Source organism: Pseudonaja textilis, chromosome 5 (genome assembly GCF_049901715.1).
Source record: "Pseudonaja textilis isolate UNSWEBS1 chromosome 5, rPseTex1.2, whole genome shotgun sequence".
In the NCBI taxonomy this organism is placed as follows: domain Eukaryota; kingdom Metazoa; phylum Chordata; class Lepidosauria; order Squamata; family Elapidae; genus Pseudonaja; species Pseudonaja textilis.
The window spans coordinates 43,900,876-43,923,665 of record NC_141994.1 but is presented as its reverse complement, the minus strand read 5'-3'; the positions used below and the strand labels follow the sequence as shown (position 1 = coordinate 43,923,665).

At 35.3% G+C, this 22,790-nt stretch overlaps 1 protein-coding gene across 8 annotated transcripts; it reads left to right on the top strand.

Moving 5' to 3' along the window:
- Positions 1-1,019: 1,019 nt before the first annotated feature.
- On the top strand, positions 1,020-22,249 carry STRA8 (stimulated by retinoic acid 8). 8 transcript variants are annotated; one of them, XM_087934667.1, is made up of 10 exons: positions 1,020-1,076; positions 1,215-1,295; positions 5,374-5,571; positions 7,288-7,363; positions 9,186-9,270; positions 9,645-9,797; positions 15,032-15,320; positions 16,511-16,587; positions 18,233-18,344; positions 21,947-22,249. In XM_087934667.1, the coding sequence occupies exons 3-10, from the start codon at positions 5,380-5,382 to the stop codon at positions 22,016-22,018; spliced, it is 1,056 nt and encodes a 351-aa protein (XP_087790793.1). In that variant the 5' UTR covers positions 1,020-1,076; positions 1,215-1,295; positions 5,374-5,379; the 3' UTR covers positions 22,019-22,249. The 8 variants fall into 8 exon arrangements, with proteins under 8 accessions (XP_087790793.1, XP_087790795.1, XP_087790796.1 ...); XM_087934669.1 differs by having other exon boundaries at positions 1,048-1,101; XM_087934670.1 differs by having other exon boundaries at positions 1,048-1,101; positions 1,215-1,445.
- The last annotated feature ends 541 nt before the right edge of the window (positions 22,250-22,790 follow it).

The following is a 22,790-nucleotide window of genomic DNA, read 5'->3' as shown; positions in this document are numbered from 1 at the left end:
CAGCCTTCAAGGTCTGGGCTTCTCAATCTTGAAAAGATTATGGTATTGCTATATGAATAGATTAAAATATGAATCAAGTTTTTAACAGAGCAGACTTCAGGATTTATTGGATTACGGTTGCAAAAAGCTGCTGCAGACTATGTTCTCTATCCAGTTAAGGACTTATGGAATGGAAAATGAACCATCAGTTTAATTCAAGAATGGTAGTCATATTATGCACATACAGATTGCAGATAGATAGTTCAGTTTGAAACTGCATAATTAACTTTAAAATGTTGAACTAAGTTCGTCAACATTTTAAAGTTAATTATGCAGTTTCAATCTGCAATATCTATAACAACCAGTCATTAGTTTGTTACTGACACCAAGTCAGCAATGATACCTGGTTAGAGCAAATTTACCCTATCACTTAAAAAGAAATATTTTATATATTATTTATTCTTAAATAAGGGTATTAAGTCTTCTTAGAATCTGCATGCTAAGTTCAAAACTTTCAGTACCTCCATAAAAAATGAACTACTTGGAGAAGATATAATTATGGTGCATTTCTAGACCATTTGTTGTAGGCAAGTTTGTTAAAGAAATAGGGCAGAGTAAAAGTAAATGTCTACTTCAATCTGAGAATTGGGTATGTTTCTAGGCACCTTATTTATATGAAATATATTATCAGCTGCTTTGGTATAACAGGCAAGTAGACCCGGTTTAAACTAAATACGGAGAGTGCAACACCCTTATTTGATGACATTGTGTACAGTACACACTGCACCTAGAAGCAAACACGTAGAAATCTTCAGGAGCTCCAGTACGGTGTGAAAACAACCCCATATCCTAATATATACCTAATATATAATAAACAATACACAAATCAAAACTATCTCTTTTCCAGGACTCTGAAACCTTCACTTTCTCTTAACTGCTCGCTTCGCCTCGCCTTATCTTTCCCGCGTTTTTGTTACTATTTCCGGCATCACCTCGGTCAGAATCTCTTGCTTAACATTCGCGTCTTCCTACTGGAAGTTGGCGAATTCTCCTGCGATGTGATTGGTCATATTATGCGCCGCTAAGTTAATGCTATGGTGAGAGCGTGTGCGGGGATAGTCGGTAGGTGGGTGAGTGGAACGTATGCAAGGTGGAGTGGGTGGTAGGTTTTGGGAGTAACGAATGAGTGAGTCGCGTAACTCTGAAAAGTGTAGTTTTTGTCTCTCGTATTCCAGGGTCGAGTCTGTAAAGACGGGAGAGCGTGGAGTGAGGAACTGGGACCATAACGTGGGGAAAGAATTGCACTCCTAAGGAAGGTTAGTCAGGCACGCTGACGTTAGAAAACTATGGTGAAAAGAAAGGGAGTTTCTACAGAAAGGGACGGGACGAACCCGGAGAATAGCCGGACGCAGACGGTGGTAGATACATAGAGTGGCTGATTGGCTGTATAGTTAATAGAAAAAGTAGTAAGTTTCAACCTCTTTTATCTTTCGAAGTCAGGAGGAATGGTGTTACTTGTAATTTGAAAATCCTGGGAAAAACAAGCTGAGAAAATGATAAACGCTGCTATTTCCAATACCACTGATATTCAGGGAATGTTGTCATGTTTATTGGTCCTTCCAACTTGTCTATGCAGTAGCAGTAATTCTCTGGGATTCAAGAGAAGAAATCTTAGCTCTTTTGCATGCAAAGTGTATGACTAACCAATTTATGGACTATTATTCCCCACTTTTTAAAATACCCTAAACGCATATTTAGTCAGAAGCAAGGAATATTTCTCTTTCAATAGGACAACATCAGAGCAAAAAAAAAAAAAGAATAGATCCAACTGAAACTGCAAGGTGTTTTCTTTTGACAAATACCAATTGGAAACCCATTAGCAAGAGAGGAATTCTGCTGTATTGCACCTTGCCTTATTTCAATGTTGAAAGTAATCTCTTGCTATTTTAACTAGAAGCCATAAATAGCCTTGTTATCTATCATGTCCTGTGCTAAGCACATTGGACTACAAGCATACTCCACAATTTTTGGAGTCTGAATAAATAGTCTTATTCTCTATTAATTTATTTAAATCATATTTAAACCATTCATTTGAACTAATATTGTAGATATATTCATTGAATATGCAGGAAGGATGATTCTTGTATTTTTATTACTCTGGGTCAACAGTATAGCCTGACAAGCAAGATTATCATGATTAGAATGAAACCTATATTCAAATCCATTTACTGAATTATATTATCTAATGTCTATTTGCCTAATTTTTCTAATGAAATTGTGTGTATAAATTCTGGTGTATGATCTTGAGCCTCCTAACAGAAAGACTGAATTTAAATAGAATTTCATTCAAAGACAGCAGCTGATGTTCCTTTACTGTGTCATGCTATGGGTAGAAGTTTATATGGCAAATGGGCTGCAGTGGCTCATTTAAGACGCTGGACCTGTGCACCGCTGAGGTTGGCAGCTCGGCGGCTCGATTTCTGTGAGCAAATAAACCACGGAGGAACAAGAAAGGAGCCTCCCCTGACTGCCTACGGGCATTCAGGCATCCCACGGGTAAAGATAACACCTCCCGAAAAAATTCCTTTCATAGAAGCAGCCAGCGACCTCGCTGATCCCTGAACTAACATGTGCCATACACTATATCTATATATCTATATCTATCTATCTATATCTCTATCTATCTATCTATCTATCTATCTATCTATCTATATAGTATTCAGCTTTGTTCGGGTATTTTCACACGTCATTGTAGTTGTGCTTTTAAAGTTGTAGCAACGTTTCGGCAGAATCTCATCTGTACAGAAGCCTGATGATGGCAGATGAGATTCTGCCGAAACGTTGCTACAACTTTAAAAGCACAACTACAATGATGTGGGAAAATACCCGAACAAAGCTGAATACCATACATGTAAGTACCCGCGAAAACTTAAGAAAACAAATACATACATACATACATACATACATACATACATATATATTATTGAATGTTTCTTCATAAAAATAATTTTCTATACATAACATTAGAAGGATTATAATATACTAATAGTTGTAATATGCTAATACAGGTAGTCCTCAACTTACGACAGTTAATTTAGTGATTGTTCAAAGTTACAATGTCACTGAAAAAAAGTGACCTATGACTGTTTTTCACACTTAGGACCTTTCAATATCCCCATAATCACTTGATCAAAATTTGGATGTTTAGAAACTGGTTCATATTTATGAAGGTTGCAATATTCTGCGATAATGTGATCACCTTTTGTGACCTTCTGACAAAGTCAATGAGGAGGCCAGATTCACTTAACAATGTGTTATTAACTACTGCAATGATCCACTTAACAACTGTGGCAAGAAAGGTCATAAAATGGGGCAAGATTCACTTAACAACTGTCTCAGTAACAGAAATGTTGGGCTCAATTGTAGTCATAAGTCGAGGACTACCTCTATAATACAATATATTCTGGTAGATTGGCCCTTTCACATTTGGATGACTTTCTGTTTAGCCACCTACTTTTTATCATTTGAATGAACACAGCTTGTATGAGTTTATTTTCTTGTGCAAATTCAGAAAACTATTGATTAATCAAACCTTGAGTAAATGTGTCATGTAAATATAGTCTCAAGGTCTCCAATGAAAGCTATATTTATTTATAATTGTTGCTAAATTGTAATTGCTAATTGGGTATTAGAGAAAAAATCGATCAAGACAATGTACCATAAAAATACAGTAAAATCGGTGAAAAAAATTAATAAAACAACATATAAAGCAACATTTTAAACCAGCAGAGACAACACATATTAAAAAAAAACCAAAGAATTAACAATTTTGAATTTTTGCCAGCGCTCCCCTGGAATTATACACATGCTATGTAGACCGCAAACTAGGAGAGTATTAATGAAAATGTCCATTGCTGACAACAACCTCCTATTACATCTCAACATATGAAGGCACTCAAAACAAGGCATTTAATAATCTTGAAAATTGGGAACAAATTGAAGGAAAATGCTTCATTCAATACTGTATTGTCTCAAACTATAAAATTCTTAAGTTAATGACAACAATTTGCACTAGGCCTGAAACCAATCTAAATGCCAGTTAAAAAAAACCTGTTGTACAAACATAAAGTGGTTCTAGTGCTCAGTTCTTGATAATGTTTTGCCTGCATATTTTGCACTTACAGCTTTTCAGTCTAGACACGAGCATACCGAGTTCAAAAGCAAAGGCAAGAGTTTATAAAGTCCACAATTCAAGTATAGTCCAAAGTCCAAGGTATGAGTCTAAAATCCATGAAGAAGTCCAAAGTCCAAACTCATGGTCAAACAGAGCACAGTCCAGAGTTGAGGAAAATTCATGAAGGCAAGCATGCACATGGCTGGAGAATGGGCAGTTGTTTTCAACAACCCTCTGTTCTTCTTGCCCAACTAAATACTTGCCAGCGTAGCTTATTAGGGGTGAGGCTGCCTCCTCGCAAGTATCCTTGCTGGCCTCCATTGGGCCTGCCTTTGTTCTGCCCTGCGTGTCCGCGGATCAGGTGGAGAAGGCAATTCCTCATCCAAACTGGCCAGCCTCTCCTTTTCTTCTCCAGCTGGGAGTTCATCCGGTTGCCCCTCCAGTGACCCTTCTGACATGACCCCGGCCTCTCCATTCCTGGTTTGGGACCCTCAGCAACTTCCCGATGCTGCTCCGCATACATACCCCACCAAAGTCCTCATAGCTGGCTCTTCCTCATCGTCCAAGCAGACAGCAAGGAAGTCATCATACATATGTTATCTGTAAGAGCAAGAACAGAAATAGATTACCTAAACTTTATTAAGTAAACTCGAAACTGAAACAGCCTGACCTTGTGCCATGAGCTATTTTTCTACCTGTGACATATACCTTTTAGCACCACCCAGCATTATGGAGGCAGTCGAAAGTTTCTCATTATTACTATATAAGCACCAAGATGGCTGGACGGCTCTAGGACAGGGGTCCCAAAACTCTTCAGCTCTTTGACTGCTTCATGAAATTTCAGAGTGTCATTGTCCACCCCACACACAAAAAAATTATATGAAAATGTAATAAATACTAGTGTAACTAATAGTACTATGAATAAGAATAGCAATAACAGATAGACCTTTAAACCACTGGAGTCATCATTTGGCATCAAGATATAACAGGCGAAATGACAAAATATTAAGATTTAAGCATTTTGACCTTTATAACAGTGAAAATGTTGAACATGCATATATTTTCATCTAATTTTGGCCATCTTATTTTCCTTGTTGCATAAATAAAAGCAATTAAAATGAATTTTGATCTAATTCATTCATAGTGATGCTATAACCTTAATACAGTAAGAAACCAAAGGTTTCACATTATGCTTGTTTAGTGTAGGTATTATCTTTCAGATTTTGATGGAGATATCTGGAGATTACAGCACCCCATATGCCAGAGTGACTCCTAAATACCATACTCGTCTGCAAGGTATAGAGCCACAATTGGGCAAAAGACGCTTATCTCAGGCACGTCATAGAGCTACTTTGGCAGGACTATTCAACAACTTACGAGAAACTGTATTTTCGCAGCAAGAAAATTCTGTCTCAAAGGTACAGAAATAAGTATGCAAGTCTAAACGTGGAAAAAAAATTAAATACAATAAGAATAATACTTAGTAATCAATATTCTTGCTGTATTATTTACATGTTCTTCAATGCTGTTTTTAAATTTCATTTATGAAATTAAAGCTGTCATGGAAGTTTGATTTAATGCTTGTTCCGATTTTGTTTTAAATGTAGGGAATTGTCCTCTGTGTGCTAGAATTATATCTCTGAGTAAGAGCAAGCAGCCTTTTTAATAAAGAAGTAAATACTATGGGAGAATACCAACTCACAAAAACCCTGCCATGACAGACATAGCAATCCATTTTTTTTAAAAAAAATATTTTTTATTTATTAAATTTATTTGCCACCCATCTAATTTCACAGCAACTCTACTTGTCCACTACTAACCATCCATTTAGCAAAAGGAATCCCAAGGTTTCTCTTTTCTTTTAAGTCAGATGTCAGGGAAGTTGGTAGACACCAAGAGTCCTTATTTTGGCTTAGAGCTTTGAGCTATCAAGGTGTGATGCAGAATGTGATATGGAAATACGGATTTATAATTTGGTTTCTTTCTGGTCGATGACATTTTGGTATCTTAATTTATAAGCCTGTTTCATACTGTTTCATGTATTTTTTTAAAAAGATCAAAAGCAAGACTGATTTACCCAGTGCACTTAGCACAATAAAAAAACATGTTAGGAAAACAAATACATACCCAGGTACAAATATACATTTTAATCTATTGCTGAGATGATTGAGGTATGTGCAAAGTCAAAGCAAAATCTTCAGTCTGTAAAAAATAGCTACTTTAGAGAAGTAAACCTCTAAACTGAAAGAATAATTAAGGTTTAATGAAGAAACTTTTTTTTTTAATAAAAGTATCTAGTTCTTGTCATAGAATCAGGTTTCCTGGAATAAATAAATACAATAGAAGCAGTCCTCGACTTACAACAGTTCATTTAGTGACCATTTAAACTTACGCAGGAGGGGGAAAGTGACTTATGACCATTTTTCACATTTACGACCTTTGTAGCATCCCCATGATCACATAATCAAAATTCAGACACTTGGCAACCGGTTCATACTTATGACTGTTGCTATGTCCCAAGATCATTAGATCCCCTTTTGTAACCTGATCAGCAAAACCAATGGGAAAGCCAGATTTACTTCACAACCATGTTACTAACTTATCAGTTGCAGAGATTCTCTTAACAACTGTGACAAGAAGGGTCATAAAATGGGGCAAAACTCACTTAATAAATTTCTCACTTAACAGAAATTTTGGGCTCACTTGTAATCATAAGTCAAGGACTACATGTAGTCTATCCTCTCAAGCTGTTTCAAAGCCTCTTGTTTCTCAAGTTTTAATTTCCTTCCTGATTGACTTATTTATTATACTTAGTGTAAGTAGATGAGAATACAGATAGTCCTTAACTTACAACCATTTGTTTAGTGACTGTTCAAAGTTACAAAGGCACTGAAAAAAGTGAATTATGGGCATTTTCAACTTACAACCATTGCAGCATCCCCATGGTCACATCAAAAATTACACACTTGGCAACAGGCATGTATTTATGACGGTTTAATGCCATATTATCTCATGTTTGGAAGTTGGCCTCGAAATCCAGTTAATTAATTAGCTAACCAATTAAATGAATACATGAATATTAGCCTATTCAGAATGCATACAATAGGCTCTGGTTTGTTTGTTTTTTGGTTTAGTCTCAAGTTTTATGCCAAGCTAAGAATTATATCCAGGAATTGGAGCAAACTTTGGAAAATCTGTTGAAGATGAAAGGTACTATATGGAAGTGCTCATTAAATCTTTTTCCTCTGCTATATCCTTGTTTTTTCTTTAAAAAAATAGATTAGTGGCAAAGTTATAGAATCATTATAAGGCTGAAACAAGAGAAGATGAATCTTTTCCATCTCATATTTGTTGGAAGGAAGTTCCAACAACAGAATTATCAGAAGGTGGGGAGGTTGTGCTTAATCTCTAAAAATTTTCATGTAGATTGTAAATTTCCATGTTTGATATTCAGTGAGCATTCATAAAAGTTAGACTCTGACTTGATCTCACTGTGGGGCACTTTACAGACATACCTACTGACTTTTTCTTGTCAGCAATATGAAAGTGATTTGGCACTGCTTTCTTCCAGAAAATACTTCGAATTCCTGATTTAGTTTTCTTAAGACCTCTCTTTGTCATCAGGCCTCGGGGTCTCAGACAGATAAGACCTGAAGGCTGCTCCATTGCTGACTGAATCTCGTTTGTGTGTGTGCTTATATGATTGACATACTTATTATTCTTTTTTCCCCCCACATAGCCATAGTCCTTTCTTGTGACATGGATGGCCATATAAATTAAATAAATTAAATAAATCTATGGTCTTGAGATTTTTTTGGTGGGCTCCTACCCAAGTACTAATTTGAAGAACTCTGCTTAGTCTTTTTTAGATCAACTAAGATTGAATAGGTGCTGAACTTGATATAAATATATATTTACCCAAGCCAAAAAAAAGAAGCACCAAAATATCTCTTCAGAGGAATGGACAATTTTGAAGGGCAATGTCATTCATTCACTCATTCAGCCAGTCAGTCAGTCAATCAGTCAATTTCTATCATAGCATATCTCAATCAATGACTGAGCAGCTTACAATTAAAAAAAAATATTTTACAATTAAAATACTAAAATCTTTTAAAACTATATATTTGTTATTTGTAGCTGTTATCCTATATTTGTTAAAATGTTCCCCATTGTTTAGATCAGACATATGTTTCTCTTCTTTTATATGATTCAAATTCAGACAATATTACAAGGTGGCAAAATTAGCACTATGCTTACCAAGAAAGGAAAGGTGATATAAAAGTTGATCTACAGATTAAGTCCAATTTTGCTCTTCTGTTTTAAATCCTACTTTTTTGTGTGCATTTTGTTATTCGTTGTGTTTGTAATGGTTTCTTTTTATATTCCTAGTTTTGGGCTGAAATAAAATCTCTATTTCTTCCATTCTCAAATATGATTTATTAAATACAACTGTATTTGGATCAAAGAAAACTCTATTCACTTTCTTTTTCCATTATGATATTCAATTCATTGCTCATGTCATCATTTTCCAGCCTATTTTTTGAGTTCTTCAAGCTGCTATTTACGGGTGATTTATTTATTTATTCAAGCATCACATGCTGTGATTGGCTTTTGCATAACCTATTATCAGGTGGCCTTAGCTGAAAATATGAGAAACTGTCACTTCTTCAGAGAACATCTGTGCTCCATCAATGAGCTGTAGCCCCTCCCAAAATATAGCTAGGTCATTATCCATAGAACTTTCTGCTTGTTGCTTATATAATATTTGTTGCCATTATACTGTATTATCTGTTTGTTATATCGGTTGAAATTATAAGTTTGGATTATTTTAGTGACATACTTCATGTATATCATTTGGGCAGCAACACAATATTAATACTAGTAGTGATAAAAGTACAAACAACCAATATTAAAGATAATAGGTCTTTTTTTAAAAAATATTTTCCTACAATACTTTCTTCAAATGCATTTCATTATATTCAAATTTCAGAATATGCCTATTAGTAACAGATGTTCTTTCTGTTGCCAACAGAAGTTTTAAATCTGGAAGATGGCAATCTGTCCAGTTTGGAAGATGTAAAGGAGGAATATGTCAAGATGTATTTCAACAACCATAGGTTACAAAATTTAAACTTTCTGAAAGCATCCCTTTTAAATATCTCAAGCCTGTGAACTTCAGAAAATAATTACATTTCTATCCTATGAAATTTGCATGGACTTACAGTCTTTACTGAGTTGCAGAAACAAGAAGAAGGAAAATTAGAGTGAAATAGAGATTTTGAAAGTGGGATTTTTAACATGATGAATCTCAGTCCCACTTTTTAATGCTTGTTTCTCTTTATTCTCATTGTTTATATTGTTTCCCCATGTGGTTTCTGTAGCCTAGTATATTTCTTGAAAAATAATTAACGCTAGACAAAATTTGTTGACTTCTCAACACATGTTTATGACAAAAAAATGGACTTATGTAACCCCTCCATTTATTTTGTAGCGTCATACATTCTTCAGATGTTTTGAGTCAAAATGGCACCACAGTCTGGTACGTGATTCAAGAACATGAGAAACCAATTGTAGAAGAAGATGTAAGTCAAAGGCTAACACAGTCACCAGCTACCTCTTCTCCTGATCTCATGGAGTTTGAACGGTACATGAAGAAATAAGATATTTCTCCTTTTGAACTGATTCAACAAATAACATTATATAGGGTTAAATTTCTTGAGTTAGTCTATATCTGAATGAATGAAGACATGTAATAGTTTTTAGTAACTGCAGGATAGAAGAAAGTAAGTATGTTACATTTATGTTATAGTATAGCTCAGTGAAAAGATTCGTTTATGTCATGTTATTCAAGAATCCTAGTCAACAAAGTGACATTTGCTTTCTTTTTTTATAAGTTTTATTAAAAGCTTTAATTTAGAATAAAAACAAACAAGAACCAATATTGAAGGGAAAAAGAGAAAAAAAATGAGGGAAGAAAAAAGCAAAGATGCAGAAATAAAAGAAAAGAAAAAAGATGTAACAAAAGCTCCAAATAAGCTGGAAATCCTTATTGATACAAATTGCAAGCCACTACTTAACCTGAACTGCTTCTGAAAAATGTATGCTCTGTTTTTGTTGTTCTTAAATGTGCCTATCACATAGTAGGACCTTGTATACCTATTACATGGCATAATATGTTTTACAGCAAGCCACTTTTTTCTGAGAAATGAAGTGGGGACAGAATAACTATGGAATATGACCAGCAGGTGGTGCAAACATGTTTCAGTTACACAACTTCTTAATTAGCCTATCTATTTTTTCAGAGATGGCAAAAATCAGTACAAGGATTTGTTTCTTAATCCATGACCTATAAAATTATTTTGTGATTTCTTGTCTCATTCCTTCCCTTTTACAGTGATACTTTCAAAGCAATTATGATCACCGTTTTTATAATGCAAATTATTCATATTCTTCAAAATTTTAGTGAATTTGCTTGTATTTATTTTCTAATTCCACAGTTAGTCTCCTAATTAATGTAAGAAATTAATTCCTGGTTTTTTAGGTTACACTTAAAAAACCCAAATGCCATCCTACAAATCATAATTTGTTTAATATAGCAGAAAGCAAAGTAAGAATCGTGACAGAATCATATAAAAGGAATTCCTTCCTCATTTGGTAAAGGTCCATTAACTCAAAGATCTTATCTTCAATTTGCTTGTACTATGATGCATTTATTTTTCCCCCAGCTATCCGCGGTATTTTTGAGTTTTCTCCAATATCAAAAGCACTAATACTTTTATTCTGTGTCAGTACAAATTTGGCATCCATAGAGTGTCACAAGTAAAACTATTGACACTGCAATTCTAATTTTTATAGGTCACAGTAAGTGTAGACATTGGGGAAGTAGGAGCTGATGATCAGGCCTTTGGATATCTTTTCCAGACTTTCATTGTTGCCTTGTGAGGTGCCACTTTGTAATATATTTCTAGTTGTTTTACTGTTAGTAGTCAATCCCAAAAAACAGAAGCTATCCACCACTTCAATTTTATTGTTAGTTCTAATGTTGATAACTCTGCCTGTTGTCATTAGTTTGGTCATTTTTTTTGTATTTAATCTTAGTCTATTATCTTTTGCTTTTGGGCTGGCCAAGTGAGAATTTCAAGGTTTCATCCCAGTGCCTGGAGACTGTTTGTCTTTGGATGGGGAAGAACCATCTCTAAGTCAGGTCTACAAAGACTGAATGGCTGAGGGACGTGTGTGTCTTTGAGCAGCCCAGATCTTGAATATTCTGTCTGTGACCTTGGCTGGATTAGATGTAACTGTATGTGACAGGCAGGGAAAAGAGATGCCTCCTAAGGAACAGACACAAAAGCGAAATACCCCTTCATAACTAGTTAATTAGAGAAAGAAACAAGAAGGACCAACTCTTAAGTGATCAGACTGCAAAATGATTGTGGGAGATTTGTACTTTCAGATTTGCAAGATTCTGTTAGTGTAGCCTTAACAATAAAGCAGAATTAGCCTATGACATCGTGTTTCTGGTTTCCCTGAGAGAACTGATAAATAGTAAGCAATTTGGGGATATTCCTGAACTCACAGCTCCTGTTGGCCTTTTCCTAGATTAGAGCCTCTTCTGACAATCATCCAACCTCACAATTTAACTGCAATGTATTCTACATAGGGATGTCCTTAAAGACCACTCAAAAGTTTCAGTTGGTCCAGAATGCAGTGATGTAGGCAGTGGTAGTCATACCTTGGTATCCCATACAACACATCTGCTTTGTGTGCTGCACTGGTTGCCATTTTACTTTTGTCTGTGATTAATTGTGCTGGTCCCTATCTATAAAACCCTACCTACCATAAGGTCTGATAACTTGAGGGAGTGCCTGCTACCCATAATGTCTGCCCAGTTGATTTGATCTGGCTTGGTTGGCATGCTCAGTTTGGCATGTTTGATTAAACAAGACCATCTGTTGATAGTCAGAAGCATGGCTTCTCCATATCAGTACCTGCCTTCTGGGATGTGATTCCTCTCAAGATCCAAACAGGCCACCCCGTTGATGTTTCAAAGGGCCTTGAAGATGCAACTCTTCTTCCAGGCCCTTAGCAAGGCTGAATGACGCTCTGTTAGATTATGTGGATTTGTTTCTTTTTTGTTCCTGTCTGGTTCTTGTCACATTTACCATTTTTACTTACATTTTTATCTCTTGTCTTTTTCTTGTTTTTAATGTTTCATTTGAATACCCCTCCAAAGCTGCTGGGAATCTAGTGGCATATAAATGTAATAAATAATTATTATCCCCATTGTTGTTCTGTGCTCCTTTATCATCATTACTAAATGTTGAGATCATTGACATTTTCAGCTATCAACTTGAAATACTTTAGAATTTTATGAAGAATAAATAAATACATGCTGGAAGTTGTTCTGGATTTTATTTTGGATATATTCATTTTGTGAGGTCTCATAATTACATTTTATTCTGTATAAATCATGGTTGAAAGGTATGTGTTTAATATTTTGAGTTTGATTTTATGTGGCAAGCTGGTTGTTTCCATGAACAGCAAATATAAGAAATGGCAGTAAAAACTTTGTTTAAAACAGGAACTCCATTTATAGCAAGAGTTATCTTGATTTTCTCCTTCCATGAAATGTTTTAGAAAGCGACCTCTTGAATGTCGATAATGATAAAAGCAGACACTACCATTTTCTTGTCCTTTTATTCCTTTGCTGCAGAACATTAGCAACAGATAATGTTGACATAGAATATTAATTGGTTTAATTAAGGATGCAATTATTGAGTAACAATTTTCTGCAGGATATTGCCTTGTCAGGCACTCTAGATAGAAAATTATTTTTCCAAATTATTTGATAATTCTCATCAGTTTTGTTCTCTTACACTTTATTTTCTGTAGTTAAACCATTAAGCTCTGTGTCCTTGCAATTATTTTAGCGGTGCAGCTAAAGTAGCGATCTTCCTTGTCAGGCCTCTAGTATTTGTGACTTCTGGTATTTTGAGTTGAAACATTGAAGATAATTCATCAACATATAGGAATATTCATTTTGTATTTTTTTTCATTATGTAAGTCATCCAGAATCGTTGCAACAGTGAAATAGGCGGCATATAAATTTAATAAATATCAGAGCAGTCTCTTCAATATAGAGCAGGTTATTTCTTCAGTTTTAAAACTGCACTCATTTTCTAATACAGCTTCTCTCATTATATTTTCAGATAAGGAGATAATATACAGTATAGCCTTATCTTACCTTATTCTTTTGCCAATTAGAGCCAGTCTGTTTCATCATATTCTGTGGCATCATATTTGTGCATAAATTTTGCATGAGGATAGTGATATGTTCTGTTAATCCTGTTTTCTAAAGATATTTAATAGGTTGACAATATTAAAAGTCTTCTATAGTCAATGAATGGTACACTGACATTTGGGTGGTATTTTTTTTTATTCTCATTTTTCCAAAATACATCTGCAATAATATTGCCCTCTTCTAAAACCAATTTGAACAGCTGAATAAGAGTCTAATTTGTGTTGGATGATCCTAAGCATTATTTTGCTTGCATGTCAATTTATTGTGTGGCAGTTTTACAGTCTCTTAAGGATCTTTTCTTTGGTACTGGTATTTAACCTGACATCTTCCTACTGGTTGGCCATTGTGCTCTCCACATTTTCTAGCATAATTCAATTAGAACTTTTACTGATTCGTCTTAATTGCTTGCTATATATTTGAAGATATTCCATCAATTCTTACAGCTTTCCAATTTGATAATAATTAGAGTGTTGATTTAACTTGGTATTCTAGTAAGTATGAATATCTTGGATGTCTTGGATGTTGACATCAGTACTGTACAGAATTTCAATGTACTCCTTCCTTATATGTTTGATTTCTTTGAATCTGTCTGTTGACATCATTAGCAAATCAATTAGATGTTAGACCCTCTTTCTAGTTTAATAAATCTTTTGGAAGACTTTCTTTAGTTTTCCATGTCTGTTTCCATCTTAGATGTCTTTATAGATATTATAATACTATTCCTTCCCTAGGCCATGTAAATTTTTAATTAGAGCCTTCCAGAAAATTTTGTCTTTCTTGGTTTTTGTCTTCTCTTTTCAAAAAGTTTCTACTTTCTGTTTCAAACATCCAGTTCAGTTTCTTCTATTTCTTGATCGTAGACAATCTCTTTTCATACTTTTTATTAACAACTTATTTGATTTCATTCCACAGTGCCACTGGCTCCCATCAATAAAGTTCAGGACTTCAAAGTTTTTCTTGAAAATGGTGGATATATAGTGTTCCATATCATATTGTGGAAACTGGTTTAACCCTGTCTTGGAATTTGCACATGAGTAAAGAGCCCCGTACCGCATCTTTGCTGTTGTAACTGAACTCTTCCATCTGCTTGTGCCAATAATATGGTCAAATGTTTGATCTGGTGGTGTTCCCTAGGCCATATAATCCAACTAAATGTCGTCCTTACTGTGTCCAGCTTTAGAATTCCACTTTTCAATCATAAGCAACATATCATGTATATGTGTTCTGTCAATTTCAGATTGAATTTGACCATAAAATTTGTCAACTTCTTCTGCATCAGTAGTTAGGGCCAAAAATTGAATAATCCTCATATTAAAGAATTGTTCATGAAATCTATTTAACTGCATTGTACCAAAGTGCTGTCTTTGTACATTCTTCATGACAAAAAAACAGTGGCACCCTTTCTTCATTTTTCATTGTCTGAGCAATAAACAATATGATCTTCTGACTGAATGTGCCTGATTCCCATCCATTTCAATTCAGTGATGCCCAAAGTGTAGTCAACTTATTGCTCTATGCCTGTTAGATGCCATCCAGACGATATTGTGAGAGATGTCTCCTTTCCTGTTTCATTCCAGATACTTGTATTTTTACAAGCAGACTGTAGACTTGTTGGTTGATAATGCAGTTGTAAGCCCAGAAGAAGTTATGCTCCCTGTGGTCTCCACAGCTGTTTCCCATCTGTGGCAGGGTCTCCCAGAAGACAGGAAGGACAGTGTTTTGCACTACTGTAGTCAAAGACAGAATTCCATCTCTGAGATCAAGACAGCGTCTCAAGAACCTGCCTGTACTGATGAGAGCAGTGTGAGGGACAGTGGAACCAATAGTCAGGAAGCCAGCGGTTCAGTAGTGTCCACACCGGAGGAGGTGAGAATTGGTGTCTTCTATGATTGTAGTTGAACAGTTAGTTAAATGTATCATTCTAACATTTAAAATTGCTGAGTCTCTATTTCTTCAGTAATAAAAGGGAGGACGGTATAATCATTTCTAAAACACCAGGAAATACTATGGCTAAATTAGCAATAAGTATAGATCTTGACAATAACTCTCAGAAATGGTTCAAAAAACAGCTCAAATTTTTTAAAAAAGATTTCTCTAGAGTAAATAAAATTGTAACCAAAGCAACCTATATCATATAATAATCTTAATTACAGCACAACCACATTTGGTCTTTTCAGAACGTAACCTTACGTCACATCATTGCTTTATTCACCAGTTGGCTCAGTTTGGTAATTAAAGCATATGGTTAGGAACCAGATGAAATATGTGATTGGTAGATTAGGTGGAAAAACTACAAAGCCTCATTTGTCAACTAGTATTTATGTGGGTTTCTCCACTAAATCCATGGGAGATAATAGGCATTGGGGAAGGATATTATTATTTTTAATTAAATAGGTTCCAGAGAAACTAATTCCTGTCATAATGTCTTATGCCCTAAAATGTTTTGACAGTGCCTTTTCCTGTTGCACTTGTTAGCAAAGCAGCACATGTTGGGGTGTCACTATAAACATCAGTTTCAGAAAAAGAATATCTAATAAGGAGGCTGAGAGTAATTTAGTTATTCCTTTACACTGTTGGATTCTTCTTGAGCAATCTTAATTACAACCAAGCTCATTGAGAACATAAAATAGAGATTAATAAACTATAACCTCCTTAATAATTAGAAATTATCCTAAACTATAAACCATAAAATAAATGTTCTTGGGTAAAAGTTATTAACTGTTTTTAAAACTTTGCTGAAAAAATAGTGCATAACAATTATGCGTACCAAACAGTTTCATCTTAGAACGTGCGTACCGTCCCTGTCCCATTGTTTCTTTTTTTTTTCTTATATGTACCCATTTCATGTATTCATAACTATGTATATACTTATACTTATTATCTTGTAAGCAATTGACAAATCAAATTAAGAAATAAAATAAATAGAATAACCAAGTGCTGCACTCCTTACTAATTTAGAAATCATTCGAATAAATGCTAGTCAACAGCAAGAATTTAAAAAGAGTTTTCTTGTATGATGCTTTTGGATGTAATGTCCAGAATGCTTTCTCTTTTAGATCCTCTTTGAAGATGCTTTTGATGTGGCCACTAGTTTTCTTGATAGAAATGAAACACAAGAAATATCCAGTCAAAGGTAATGGTTTTAACTAGATAAATTGCTATGTTGTAATATAAGGCAGACTAAAAGAGAAAGAACAGTAATAAGTTAATCTTCAGGAACAATAATACTATAATAAGTGTCTAAAGAATTTGCCTGTTTACTTATCAGGTTGAAATTCAACACTGTCTAATCAAGTGACCATAAGTGAGAGAATAGCACATAATCTAGGAGATGTGTTTTTATAGAACAGGGATAATGTGAAAGTTATAATTTTATAGAACCAGTTTGGAAATAGTGTGATTAACTAAAAAACGGGGGCAGCCTTTTGCAAAATACTGGTAAGTGTTCACTGACTTTCTCTTAAATGTCATTGTTCAAGTACAAGAATAGATGTTTCTTGTGAGACCAAACTGACAGATAACCCATGATCACCAGTACTACTATGTTTGGTGTGTAAAGGTTCAGTGCTATAGACATGCCATCCAAGTTGAGGATCTTGCAGTGTATACAAGGGGCTCTGATTTGAGAAATATGCATTACTGGGATAGAGATGCCAGGAAGAACTACAGTGGAAAAAGATGCACTAAAGGGAAGAAGATTTGGAATATTCAACTAGTTCAGAATAATTATTTGTTCCTATATGTCTGGGCTATTCATTGCCTTGGTCAATGTTTCTAAAAGATATCGCACTGAGAAGATTATAAGGCCATATCCACATAGTCTCCTGATCCTGCCACAAGCACTTCCTGGTCTCGGTCCACATGTTCTTATACCTTTGCCTGTATTTCAAGGCAGCCTATAGCTGAGTGAGCTGAAAGAGATTTTCTGGTGTTCTAGAAGTTATGCTGTGTAATATTCTGCCTCAAGACTCCACATGCAGACAATATATGTCACATGAATGCTCATGGTCCCACAAGTTTCCTTTAGAATGCAGTATTGCAGGCTGATTCTGCCCACTGCTAGGGGTTCAATCCTGACCAGCTCAAGGTTGACTCAACCTTCCAAGGTCAGTAAAATGAGAACCCAGATTGTTGGGAGCAATATGACGACTCTGTAAACTGCTTAGAGAGGGCTACAAAGCACTTTGAAGTGCAATATAAGTCTAAGTGCTATTGCTAGTGATATTGCTATTTCCTGTGGGACCATGCCCTCTCTGCCCCTCAGCCCTCTTTTTGCTATGAAGGTAATTAATCCTCCAGGTCCAACAGCCATTTTTTAATTTCTTTTAATGGACAAATTGCTTGACCAGTTGCCGTCATCCCCCAAAAGTCATTGGAGTGTGTCAGAGGTTGATGATCAGCTGACAACATATAGAAGTTACACATTTGATTATCCCTATGAAGAGACCAAAAAAACCCTACTGAGCCAGCAACATGTTGACACACTGGCTTTTGTCTGCCATTAATTGTGAACTCTGGCATGGCAGGCTGAAAGGGGCAGTGATGCAGACCTGCTCAGGTGGCACTACATAGGAACACTTTGGGAGCAGCCTAATTTCAGGAGTCACGGTTTTCCATTAGTATTGGCACCGCAAAGCAAAGCTGGACAATTATGTGAATTTCCTTTCAGTCAAACCTGTAATCATACAGGCCTTTATATGCACTTTCTTAAGGTAAAGGCTTGCTTTCTCTTCCACACAATTGATAGGAGGCCTCAGTATAGATTATTTTGTTTGCAGCTCAGCATTCACAGTCTGTGCTTCAGATAGCCAAGAGGATAACCATCGTATCTACTTGCAGATCATCAGCTTCTTGAAAAATCTGTTTTTTGCTAGCACACAACCATCACAGGTAGGATTTTGCAGTGTGCTTGAAACAAGCTTTGTTAGGATCGTTTCTTATGTTGTGGAAGAAGTATAAACTCGGTCAGAAAGACACTGAAGCAGTTGGGAAAAGTTGAAAGGGACTAATGCGCAGTGATGATAAATCACTTTCAGTCTACTTTCAGAGTCCCATACTTACGTCATTTCTCAGCTACTCATGTAACAATTTTCAACTGAAACTGCCCTTGAGTTAGGATTAGCTTTGATAATTACATGTATGTGGCTATGCAATTTTCTTGGCAGTAGTAATTAAATGATTTACTATCACTTTCTGGGATTTTCCTCTTTGCTTTAGCCTACAACCTTGAAATTTCCTGGTGATCGCTCACCCAAGTACTAACAACCATCAAACCTGCCTTTCTTCCAAACCTAAAAAACATCAGCCAAGTTCTGCCACCATCTACAGTTTTCTCTCAGTCATTCATTGAGTTGTAAATTGAGACCCTTGTTAAATCTCTGGAGAACTGCAGCATAATTAAATTGAGCATTTGAGGGGAAAGGGGATTTCCTTATGCTCCATAAGTAGCATAAAAAGTTGAAATTTGCTTGAAGTTATTGAAGATCATGTCAAATATGTATTTCATTGATAAAATACTCAATCCCCTGATCTTTTAAGGCACACTGTTCATGGGAAAACCACAAAGAATGAAGGAAAGCAACATTGTATAAATGAAGGTTACACAAGAGTAAGGGGAAAAAAGTAGAAATGCAATGGTGTGGTTTACAGCAATTGGCACTTGATGCCTAAATATGTGGCCATTTGATTAGGTTTTATGGGCTTCTTGACATACTGGGACTCCTAAGATGACATTATTTAAGGAAGGGACCCTGTATGTCAGGGGTGTCACACACTATTTCATTGAGGGCTGAATCAGGGTTGTGTTTAACCTCGGTGGGCTGCGGGCCTGGCCAGGATGGGCATGGCCAGCTCTATGTCACTCATCGAGGCTCCATTTTCGGCCATGACAGCCTCCTGCAGCCCTCTGCCAGTGAAAATGGAGCCTAGGAGGCCCACACGTGGCCCTCCCGAGCTCCATTTTTGCTGGCAGAGGCACTGCAGGCTGGTCCTTCACTGTTTCCAGGGCGGACCCACCCACCTTGAGTTTGACACCCCTACTGCTTAGAAATAACACTGATTATTTTTTTAGGTAAAAGAGACAAGAAATGAAATAATATTGCTATAACATTTGTTTACTTTATTCAAGTGTGTGGAATGGATAGATATTTTTTGGAAACAGACATCCCACAAATTACCCAATCCTGTGTCCTAAAAAGGCTACATATAAATAATCAGGCACTATGAACTGCAACCAAAACTTATTGGAAATCACGCAACTTATATCTTCCCATGGTGCTGCATTCTAGATTATTTATGACTGTTGGGTGGTCTTCAAAGGCAGCTTCACATAGAGCAGTAATGAGCAATTATTAGCAATAAATGAAGAGTATAGAAACACAAAGTAAACACATTTTTTTTATTTATAAAAAAACAAATGTTATAGCAATATTATTTCATTTCTTGTCTCTTTTACCTAAAAAAATAATCAGTGTTATTTCTAAGCAAATTAATTTAGTCTAAATATGTTTTCTCAATAGTAACTCTGGGTTTCATATCCAATAAGAATGTTTAATATTGCCAGACTCTTACATACTTTAAATATCATTTTGTTCATTAATAATTATCTGAAGTATTTTTATTTTGTACAGCTAAAAGCTAGTTAACCAAGACCAACACCTATTTTCTCTCTTTTAAATGTAATTTATTATCATACGCAAATACATAGCTTTTCTTCTGTCTGTGTCCGATTGCTATCAAACAACTTTTTACCTTCCCATAAGAATTATGTAGGTAGATTTCAAAACAGGGCGGATTACAAAATAGCCACCTATTTAAATCTGTTTGATGAAGTTCTGATAGTAGATAAAAATGTTCTTTAAAGTCTTTTTTTGTTAGATGTAGGGTAAGCACTAATCGGCTTGTGAGATTCTCAGTGTTTCAAGCCTGAAAGATTTGAAGTTATTTGTGCTTAGTTTCAAACTGATTTATGAGGAATGACAATGTGGGTGTTGTGAAAACGCTCATACTGTAAGTATGCATGTTAAAATAATGCCCATAATGGTTTACGTGGAATAAATGATGGATATCAATATAATTTTATATAATTTGATTGTAAAAGAAGGTGAGAGTGTTGAGCAATTTTATTATGGTGGCGTCCCACAAACGGATATATCCTGATACGCTGGCATTGTAGCTCCTCAATTTTCAGTTAGTTTCTAGGAAATAACATCTGCATTATGGAAAAACAATTAAAATTCCTTCCATATCCTAGTATAGAAACATGAATTTAAAGAGAAGAACAGCACCTGAGCAAGTGGAATTGCTTAGGAGAATGATTTTTAAAATCAACTTATAAATTCCCAATGCAGGAAACCTCCAGCCAATGAGCTGCAAGTGCTTCCCATTCTAATTCTTACTATCTCTAGCCCAGTGCAGTTTATGTATAGGTTGCCATATAATTTATAGTTTATGAACCTTAACCAAAATTAATTACCTACAAGTTTTTCTTGATATCAGTGAAATGTAGATGTTTCTGTTGTTTAAAAAAGTATATTGAATCAAAATCAATAGTTCGTTTGAGAGGAGCAGATATATCATACTTTATTTTACACACATAGTTTGCAACTTACCTTATCTTACTCCTCAACTGTTCCTTCTGAATTTGACACCGTTGTGACAACATAAATTAGTTAATCTAAGCTTGATGGATGGCAATAAAAGGGTGTTTATATGTTTCACCATTAATCCCACAAGCTGATCATATAATCAGCCTTAAGTATCTTTTTAAATATTTTTAGAATGCTAATAAATGAGTTTCCCATTAACTGAGTTCTAGAAATCTGAACACTGCAATTAGCAAAAAAAAAAAGCAGAAATTACATCAGATACCAAGAGCCATATTCAAAAGAAAGTGCCTAAGAGAATCAATTCTCTGTAAGTTTGACTGTTTGTGTGTTTGCTTTCTGTCCAGCAAATCAAAACTTCTGCCATTGGGAGAAGTTGTTTTTTTTAAACTAAACAAAAAGCTTGCCTATTTAATAGTACATTCTTTGATTTTCACCTTTTTTAAAAATGCACTTTTGGATTAGAGCCACTGTCTAACGTGAGGTACAGAGTTAGACTGGGATTTTGTTGTTTCAAAGTAGTATTTGGATAATTTTTAAATCACGTTATTATTGTGCGATTTTTTTCTACATCTTGATTTAAATTTAGTAGACTTGACTTGTTTTATTATTGAGCTAGGAGATAGCCAGCCCTCTTGGTAAGGAAACCAGCTGAAAGGATAGCATTCACATCCATAAATCAGCAGACACTGATTAGCATCTGTCACAATGTCATGCTGCATTTATGTAAAAACACAAATAAGCTTAGTATATTTGAGAATCTGGCTGCCAAAAAATTAGACCATTTAAACTTGCTATGGAATGTTTATTCATTAACTCTATTACCCCAAATAGTCCCGCTCCTAACAGAACATTAATTCTTCTTCTCCCTATCTTTATTTTTGGCAGGAAGAAATTCTTCAGTTAGACTACGAGACTGTAATGTTGCGATGCACGGAGACATTTGATGATGATTTGTAACTGAACATGTTTGCATTAAGTGCAGAAATATAGCTGCTGTTTAACATTTCCCCACTTTCCTTAAAAAAGGAAAAAGAAGCATTACCATGGGAGACGTTACTACAGTTTTTCATCATACATCATGTTACAAACAGTTCTGTTTAAGTTGGCTTTGAATTTCTCAGCAGTTACTTTACGTGTATCGAAGGTTAACATTCATAAAGTTATTCTTTAAATATATGTCTTCAGTGTTGCCAAGCGTCAAGTCAGTTTTCTCACATTCTATAGTTAAAGTTAAAAACTAAGGGCAAACTACACATGATACTAATTGTTTCATTAATGAAAACAGCTTTCCCTCAGCCTGGTGCCTTTAGACATGTTTATTTATTTTATTCATTTGATTTGTCAATCAATTACAAGATAATAAGTATAAGTATATACATAGTTATGAATACATGAAATGGGTACATATAAGAAAAATAAAAGAAACAATAGGACAGGGACGGTAGGCACGTTCGTGTGCTTATGCATGCCCCCTACAGACCTCTTAGGAAAGGGGTGAGGTCAATAGTAGACAGTCTAAGGTTAAAGTTTTGGGGGTTTGGGGAAGAAACCACAGAGTCAGGTCATGTATTTCAGACATTGACCACTCTGTTGCTGAAGTGATATTTCCTGCAATTGAGTTTGGTGCGGCTAACCTTGAGTTTGTATCTATTGTGTGCTCTTGTTATGGTTGAAGCTGAAGTATTCATTGACAGTTAAGTCATTGCAATGTATGATTTTATATACCATA

Coding starts and splice junctions, on each gene's coding strand:
- STRA8 (XM_087934667.1), top strand. CDS start 5,380: ATGGAGATATCTGGAGATTACAGCACCCCATATGCCAGAGTGACTCCT. Junction 5,572..7,287: donor AAGAAAATTCTGTCTCAAAG/GTACAGAAATAA, acceptor TTTTTGGTTTAG/TCTCAAGTTTTATGCCAAGC. Junction 9,271..9,644: donor ATGTATTTCAACAACCATAG/GTTACAAAATTT, acceptor TTTATTTTGTAG/CGTCATACATTCTTCAGATG.